The sequence below is a fragment of the Salmo salar genome, chromosome 20 (assembly GCF_965601325.2).
Source record: "Salmo salar chromosome 20, fSalSal1, whole genome shotgun sequence".
Lineage (NCBI taxonomy): Eukaryota > Metazoa > Chordata > Actinopteri > Salmoniformes > Salmonidae > Salmo > Salmo salar.
This window is the reverse complement of record NC_138310.1, coordinates 7669391-7678509: the sequence shown is the minus strand read 5'-3', so window position 1 is coordinate 7678509 and position 9119 is coordinate 7669391. Positions and strand designations below refer to the sequence as shown.

Genomic DNA, 9119 nt, shown 5'->3' with positions numbered 1-9119 from the left:
GGGGTTATATCCTGCCTGTTTGGCCCTGTCCGGGGGTATCATCGGATGGGGCCACAGTGTCTTCTGATCCCTCCTGTCTCAGCCTCCAGTATTTATGCTGCAGTAGTTTATGTGTCGGGGGGCTAGGGTCAGTCTGTTACATCTGGAGTATTTCTCTTGTCTTATCCGGTGTCCTGTGTGTATTTAAATATGCTCTCTCTAATTCTCTCTTTCTCTCTTTCTGTCTTTCTCTCGGAGGACCTGAGCCCTAGGACCATGCCTCAGGACTACCTGGTATGATGACTCCTTACTGTCCCCAGTTCACCTGGCCGTGCTGCTGCTCCAGTTTCAACTGTTCTGCCTGCGGCTATGGAACCCTGACCTGTTCACCGGACGTGCTTGTTGCACCCTCGACAACTACTATGATTATTATTATTTGACCATGCTGGTCATTTATGAACATTTTAACATTTTAACATTTTGACCATGTTCTGTTATAATATACACCCTGCACAGCCAGAAGAGGACTGGCCACCCCTCATAGCCTGGTTCCTCTCTAGGTTTCTTCCTAGGTTTTTGGCCTTTCTAGGGAGTTTTTCCTAGGGAGTTTTTCCTAGCCACCGTGCTTCTTTCACATGCTTTGCTTGCTGTTTGGGGTTTTAGGCTGGGTTTCTGTACAGCACTTTGAGAATATCAGCTGATGTACGAAGGGCTATATAAAAATAAATTTGATTTGATTTGATTTGATCTAAGTTATCAGATTTAAAACCCATATGCTGAAAGTTTAATTAGGTCTCATCAAGAAGAAATGACTGATTCTCACAACAACGTCAATTTTTAACAAAAAGTTTATTAAACTCAAAAGAAATACTAGACAGAAGGTTACAATCATTCAGGACATTCATACAATATCTATATATGATCGTGATTAAGAAACTATAAAAAGACAAAAGAAGAAATTAGACATACAAATAGTGAATGAAACTAATTCAAATGAGTAATATTGCACTTTGTTTCTAAAACATTTCAGATGCACTCTCCCATTTCTAACATTTTGATTCCTCACTTTAGTAAGTCAGGAATTTAGCTTTGAAAAACTGGACTAGACTGAGGCCCGAACAATGGACTATAGAATTGACCAACCTGAAACAGATTTAAGCTTATTCATTTGTATTTTAGCTTGATACATATTCCCCAAGATAAAAATTGAAAAAAACAAAAACAAAAGTGATTTTATCTTAGAATAGCGGTCTATTCCATTTGTAAGCTAATTCGTTCTCAGTGGGAAGGGAGGGTTGCTGATCCACAGCTGTTCCCTGAAGCTGAAAGGTGAGTAGAAACGGGGTTGTCTGACTGGATAACAAACCATCAATGCCCAAGTACATAAACTAGCCCAGTCATCACTAAACGCATTCAGAAAAACACACAAAAGAGGCTTGTCCAGGGATCGTCATTTTTGTTTTTTTTAAAACAATTTCTTTAAAAAGGAACTTTTTTTTCTTCCCTTTTTGTCCCTTTGAAAAGCATGAAAGGACTAATCACACATACAAAGAAAAGAAAATAGCTAAAAGAGTAAGGTTGTAAATTATATCGACACTTGATAATGAAGCATCATAATTATGTCAGTTCTGTGTCAAGGCCACCAAGATAAGATCACTTTAATTCGAAGTTTGTCTGTCACTGTAAGCAGTATTCTTATAGTTGCTAGCTAGATCTAAACAGAGCACACACACACACACGTACAAACTTGTCAACTAATTATAACTGTAAACTTTCAAAAAACGTCTTAGAAGATGAAATAATGCATTTATGTCCAACACAACACTGCTTGACTAAATGTCTCATCAGGAAATGATGTGGATACCCAACTTTTTACAGACCTTCACTGTCAATGCAATTTTAAAATGTTTTCCTTATCAAAAAAAGTGCCTCATGTTTAAGACGATGCCAAATCTCCACTATTACTGGTCTAGGTGTTGAATGAGTTTGAAAACCAATGTATTACTCATTTCAACCTACCACTACTTGTTCTGGCCAGTTTGAGTGGAGCTTTAGCAACGGCCAATTCTTCCCCAACATTTAGCCAGGCTGGGTTTCGTCTGCCCCATTATTTGAAGCAGATCATATCATGTAGTCTTACTTTTTTTATTTTTATTATATATCATTCTAGCATTTCAGGCTTCACTGGTCTGGAAAATAAAACAGTTGGTGAATGAAGACGGCAAGTGCAGCGATGGCAAAAAGGGAATGTCGTTCATTTTGGAAAGCTGCATTGCTGCTCTGTGTGTATGTCTCTTCTCTCTTGTTATGGTAATATACTTTTTTTTAAATTAATTTTTTTAAGAAATCCTCCTTTCACTATTTCAAACAGTACAATTAAAACAAAACATTTTCTTTTTCAACCGTTTGGCAAGTGAGAAGATCACCTGAGACAGTGCTTTTTTTTAGGCAGTATGTATGCCTCTGTGCTATGAATAGAGGGGCTGCAGACACAGAGTGTGCGAATTCTGATATGTCCCACTCTTTCCATCTCACACACACGCACATACACAAAATTCTCTGTGTTTCATGCTATACTTGAGTGGCAAGCTCTAGCCTGCGGCTCCTGTACTCCAGAACAAGCACAACATAAACACGAAGCAAACAATGCTTGGCATAAAAGGCATTCTAAGTTTGGAACTAAATCAAAGGGTAGAACATAGTACAGAACCAGAAAAAAGGATGCCACACTTTGAACCAAACTGAGGAGGCAATATCGAAAAAGAGCTTTTGGATGGAGAGTGTGCTACTGCATTCAAGTCCAGTCTACAAGTCATTAAGGAAATGTAATAAGGAAAAATAACATCTTAAAACAGCTTAAACACGGTCAGTGCATTGTCTTTGTCCAAATATGTTCTCTGCGTTGTTCGAAGTTGTGCGGATAAGGAGTTTATGAGTTAAGCTTGCAGTCTCTTTAGTCCAGCATGTTACTAGGCAGAAAAAAAACAATTAGTGATTATTTTTTCTTCTTAAAATGGAGCCACACAACTCAAGCAAAGAATAACATGTGCAAAAATCCCAAATGAGGCAGGAGGAGGCTAGTCTTTGCTCCGTTGCTGACTTCTGCTGAGCGCTTCAGACAGTGGTGGTTATATTGTATTCTCTTCTTCCTGTTTTTCTTTTTTTCTGCTCAGGTCTCGACATGATAGTTCTGCTCTATGTGAAAGCCATGTCCGCAAGTGCAGTGGTTACAGAAAAAAAGCAGGCGATTAAGAGCCATAGGCAGACATGGCCCTGGCGTGTCATCACTCACTCCACCAAGGCTGTCTCCACTAAAGATTTTTTTCCCCCTCCCCCTCACAGGTTAGGTTGATGTTCGACCGGCCTTTCCCCAGCCAGGCAGGCTGACAGGAAGGCAGACTTCCTGTGCCTTTCTCTGTGGGAGGGGGCAGGGCTTTGTTCACCTGTGGTATTTGTTTGTTTGTTTTTTTTCCTCTCGACGTTGACGGCGGAGTGCGAACGCTGTCACCGGGGAAAAATACAAAAACAGAGTTGACTAGAAACGCCCCAAACTTCTCCGGGCAGGGCTCTGTGTTTCCTTCAACGTGATGGACAAGTGTCAGGTCTCCGCTCCTCCGTCCGGCTGGCTTGATCAGGATTGGGATCAATCTAGAGGAAGAGGAGGAAACACTGCTTTAACGAAAAGACCAAGACCTCTTGGCTACCAGACTTTAGTATGATCACTTACTGCAGTGTGTAAAAGTCGAGGGTGTACGCTGTGCTGATGCATACCTCTGAGTAGAGTGGAGGGGGCTGGAAGCGGAACTCCTGGATATAGGCAAAGAGTGGTCCCTCGAACTCATCCCTGGCTGAGGTCACCTCCAGGCTCCGTCTCTGCTCCTCTGTCACAATCTCTGAATAGCTTGGTGGGGCTTCAGGACGCTCTGGCAGGGCCATGCCTAGCCAGCTCATGGTCATGCTGCACTGGCTGCTGACACTGGAGGTGCGGCTGCCGAAGGGGTGCAGTGGGATAGTGCCGATGACCAGTGGCAGGTTCAGAGACAGGTTCATAGCTCCGGGGATGTCCACGTACACCTGGAGAGGGTAAGCAGCACACAACTGAGGGTTAGAACTGAAGGCCCACCTTCAATGAACAACAAACCTGTGTGTTCAACAGTGTTAAGACTTAGGCAAGGGGCAGTCCCGATGACAGGGTAAAGAGATCATTAGCACCACTAAGACAGGTGTTGCCACTAATATTCTAGACTGATCCTCTTAACTGCGTATGGAGAGAACACAAGGTATAATGGGAGTGTCTTTGCCATGACTGCCTAGGTCACAGGCCTTTATGGGAACCATAGAGAGCTTTCTAGGAACCACTCAAGAAACCTATTCAAAATGTGCCTAGTACCAATGTGGATCCTAATGACGCATATTCTCATTTTACAGCACACTATACTCCATATTTATATGGATGACAGCTACAGATTTCTCTCAACCTGTTTGAATTGGTTTACAAATGTCAGAGCGAGAAAGAGATGGTCTCTCCAGGGCAGTTGCTGTACTAACCATGAGAGAATACTCCACTCGGATGATGCTGCAGTCCAAGATGGAGGGAGAGATGGGGGGGATCTTCAGCATTTTGCCACTCCACGTCTCCGTCTTGCCCGAGGACAACGACTCTCCTCGGAGGTTGGCCACCAGCTGTTTGACCTCCTTCATTTTCCCTTTGGCGTAGAAGGTCTGTGTTTGGTAAATGGCAGCCTTTGGCACGACCATGCGAGACGAGCAATTCTCAATTTCGGCGAAGATCTGAATAGACTCTCCTGCAAAGACAAGATAGAAGGGGTTTAGTTAAATCAGTTAAAGGATCATTGGATTGAGATGGCATCAAACATAATAAGGCAGTCGTCTACAGTCATTAATCTACAAGAGTGCCAAATGACTAATCAATAAGAGTGACAATGAGTCGGGGTGTTCCTCTTACCTGGGGTATAACCCTTCCTTTCGATTTTGGCACTTAAGGAGATTGGACCTGAGGTGCAGAACCAGCAGCATAAAGTCTTGTCTTTCGTGCCTGCCTGGGGCGACTGAAACAGAGAGCGAAAACAAGGAAACGTAAGTGTTTGGAAAATTCTTTATTCCTCTACCCAATCATCCCTAGGGGGAAAATACATGTTATTGGCCCCCTGGCAGAAACTGCACCTTGTGCAGGCATGTTTAGACAGCAAGTGGCTATCACAGACAAACAATATTTAAAATAATTTCCCACTCAGCAGTAATTTCACACACAATTTCACACACACATAAATCAACATCATCACTTCATTTTAACCATGTGCTGTATGTCATAATTTCTCTACTGATCAGGAAATAATCTGTTAGGTATGGCGAAACCGTGTTTTTCACAACCAATGTCCACTGGTATCCTCTGTGCTTTGTGTCAGTTGGTACAACAATATCAACAACAACAACAACAAGTGGGACAAGCACATTCTGCGACCACAATAATAGGCACTGGCAGCCACCACACCAAATCAGATTACAACGAATGAAAAGTAAGGGGCCTGAGTGCTGGTACTGGCTAATTCTTTCTATATTTAGGCAACGATTGTGGCTAGGAATTCGTCATACTTCTGCCTTTAAGTCACTCTCTTGGCTGCCAATGAAACTCGATCGCCGTTGCCAAATGAACCATTGAACAATTCTAAAGACCCTGAAGAGATTAGGGGTAACCAAGGAAGTGCCTATAGTCTACTACACATACAAACACTGTACAGGAGAAAGATCCTTAAGCTCACCAGCAGTAAGGGAGTGTTGATGTCGATGTGTTCGAAGACTGTGAATTCTTTCTTGGTCTTCATGGGCAGAAGCCATGGCCTGTGTAGCTCGGCCTTCACCCAGTAGCGCACACTGCCATGTTTCCCTTCGAACGAGGTAGCCAGGGGTCTGAGAGGGGACAGAGAGAGAGACAAGGGGGGGCAAAAACAGGTCATTTCAGGAGAACAAAGCCAGACGCTATTTCAAACCTTCAACTAAGGACAGACATAAGGATATTTAATAGAAGTATTTGTCCTTAAAAAAGAAAAATCTGTCTTTTGATAGGTAAATAGGAGATACTTACATCTGTGGAAGCTCAAGGCTGAATGCATACTCATGTCTTCCTGAATGGATAGTGGTGAGTCCTTCTTCTGAGTTGTCATCATCTGAAACAAGAGAGGGACAATATTCCAACACGTATACCATACCTGGAAAATATACAGTACGATGTCACCTACGTATCAGAACACAGACATAAAACAATACCACCACAACAGAGAGGAACAGAGCACAATAGAACTTCATTTCATAATTATTATCATTTTTTATTTTTGGACACCAGGAAGGCACAGCTTGTAATGACAATGATGAGAAGAAGAAAAAAATGACAAATGTGAAATTATGATCTCTGTGATTAAAGATCCTTTTGACCCTTCTGGAAACACATATTTACCCATCTCTATATATAAAAAAAATGCTTTCATTATTGAACAAGAATCCTTTGACACATTGTTTAAATCAGTATTGAAATTAAAATATTGTTTTTATAAAAGCACATAAGTGATATAATCTGTCCCAATTAACTGTAAAATAGAGAATCTAATAATTACTTCTCACATTATGTATTATTCTTGTGTAATAGGCGGAGGGGGGGGGGGGGGGCGTTGCGTTATTAAGCATTATATGGTCTGTAAGAAAATGTAGATTTTTTTTTTTCCTCTTTACATAAAGTCTACCCTGCTGTGTATTATTTAAAAGTTAGGCGTTATGGAGCGGGAGCTCGGTTTCTGCCAGCTCAGCGCTCCCTCCCGGCCTTAAGCAGCGGCAGAGTCGTGGTAAACAACTGCCGAACTGTCACTCAAAAGCAGACTGGAGCAGGAGAGGACCGGCCTAAACCGGAGCGAGCAGCTTCCCCAAGCCGGCTCTCTCATAACGCATTCACTCTGTGCGGCGTTCAGTCAGTCGCTCAACCAAACGCGCTCACTATCAGGCACAGCCCTCTCAAGACCTGACGCGTGTACTGCACCATGTACCAGAGAGATTTCACTCACTCAATATTACACGTCAGAAAATATTGCAACGGATAGAATAGAGGAACACACACAGTTATTGAAAAAGAGGACAGACAAAGAAGCAAATGATATTACTTAAAACCTTTATTAAGTGCCACGGATACCCTTAACTGCATACATGATTGCAATGGAGACACATAGTAAGGCTTTGACCATTTCAAGAAACTTAAACTATTCAACAATCGATATAAAAACATTAGCAACATGCATACATTAATTCCCCATACATAGATCAAATACATTATTTTCACCATCAAGAAACATTCAATCACAGCCAGTAACAAGGAAAAGGTAACTAAGTTATACATTGGGGCAACACTGTACAAAATACTTGATGGCATAAATCCCCACCCCACATTAAATGAAGCTACTTCAATTCTCGGACTGACCTTTCTATCCAATCAGCTGAAAGATCTACTACCAAAGGAACAAGCTAACAAGGACTACCAAGTTTCAGTGATGTGTAATTTTGAAGTGAACAAAAAGTAGTAGCCTACATTTATTATCCCGCAAATAGGCTAAATTGTTATGCCTTCAGATAATCCAATTGATTTATTCCAATTTCTAGTTCATAGGCAATTGCAGGCCTTGTTATGCACCATTCATTATGCTACACACAGTAGGCTAGCACTAATCACTAGATACAAGCATAATAGAATAGGCTAAATGGAACGAATACAATTTCTTTTCATGCGACTTTGTAACAATTGTGCTGACAGGTCGGACACAAAGTTGCCGACTTTTTTTTCTTTCTGTCATTTTCTGCAAAAGCATGAGGTCATTTGAAGACACATGAGCACTTCAGCCAATCAACGGAGAGAAAGCCCAGTCCCTTCACCCCACACAACCAGTTTCTGAACAGGATTGAACCAGCTTTGAACAATGGTGGAAACTTAAGAATAGCTACAACGTTAAACTTTACATGATCGCTCGATAACTATTTTTTTTGGGGGGGGGGGGGGGGGTAAACAGACTGCTATGCACCTTTATGAACTGCGTTTGAGAAAATATTGTAATTCATAGAATTGTTATAGAGGCTAAAATGAAGGAAGGATAGAGAGGACTCCCATTCACTATGCAGCCGACAGCCAACTTGATAGGCTAAAGATACACTTTAGAATGATGTAGGCTATATGCCAACATGATTATGAAGTATCATGCTTAAATAAATTCCCATATGTTAAATATAAAAAAATTCATTGAATAATACTGTAGTTGACATGTCTCAAGACATCCTACATAAAACTGGCTATACAGCCGTCTATAACACATTATGTTTTATAGACGGCTGTATAGCCAGTATTAAACCAAATAAAAGGTACTGTTGTGAGGTGCTTCATAGATCTTCCCCAAACCTTCCTATGTTATACATTCAATTGTGTTCATTGTTAGCCTATAGTATAGGTTGACAGCACAACAGCATTCTCTGTATGGAATCTCAAGAGCCCCCATGACTAGCCTACACAGAGCACGTCAATAACAAAGTTATTTCTTTAGCTACAAATAAGGTTGTATATTCTTACCTCTTTCATGTCCAATTAGGATGTCTCTATGGTTTAGATATTCTACTTCTTCAGTGTAATTTTGCGTATAGGCAGTGTTGGAGCCAGCATTTCGCGATTCAGTCCAACGAACTTTTGCAAATCCTTTTGCATGAATTTTAAGAGATTTCACACGGATTTCTCCAGTGACTTCGATGATCACCCTCCCTGAGACCGAGTCCCCACTTGCGAAAACGGGGACATTGCTGTCATTGAGACAGTCGTAGCTAACGATGAAGCTCTTCACCTTTCCTAGCACCATGGTGAAAAAAAATATACAGGTAGCCTACCGAAAAATGAAAGTATATGAAAAATAATCTCATAAGAAACAAAATCTGTATTTTAACGCCGATCAATATCTTTGCCCTGCAAAAGCAGTGGGCATGATCAGGGCTCTCTTTGACAACAGTTCATTTAGATGTAAAGGCTTAATAACAGCAGTGGATGCTGTTATCGTCCGCCCGTCTGCGCGTTGGTCTCTGGTCAAAGACAAGGAACTTTCGTCGCT

General features: G+C 41.5%; 1 protein-coding gene across 1 annotated transcript; it reads right to left on the bottom strand.

Moving 5' to 3' along the window:
- Positions 1-809: 809 nt before the first annotated feature.
- arrdc3a (arrestin domain containing 3a) lies at positions 810-9119 on the bottom strand. Its single transcript, XM_014160920.3, has 7 exons — positions 8594-9119; positions 6083-6164; positions 5760-5907; positions 4946-5048; positions 4528-4784; positions 3751-4053; positions 810-3627 (listed from the first exon to the last, which is right to left on the bottom strand). The coding sequence occupies exons 1-7, from the start codon at positions 8871-8873 to the stop codon at positions 3559-3561; spliced, it is 1242 nt and encodes a 413-aa protein (XP_014016395.1). The 5' UTR covers positions 8874-9119; the 3' UTR covers positions 810-3558.

Coding starts and splice junctions, on each gene's coding strand:
- arrdc3a (XM_014160920.3), bottom strand. CDS start 8,873: ATGGTGCTAGGAAAGGTGAAGAGCTTCATCGTTAGCTACGACTGTCTC. Junction 5,049..5,759: donor TCAACACTCCCTTACTGCTG/GTGAGCTTAAGG, acceptor TCTCTGTTTCAG/TCGCCCCAGGCAGGCACGAA. Junction 3,628..3,750: donor CCCCTCCACTCTACTCAGAG/GTATGCATCAGC, acceptor CTCTTCCTCTAG/ATTGATCCCAATCCTGATCA.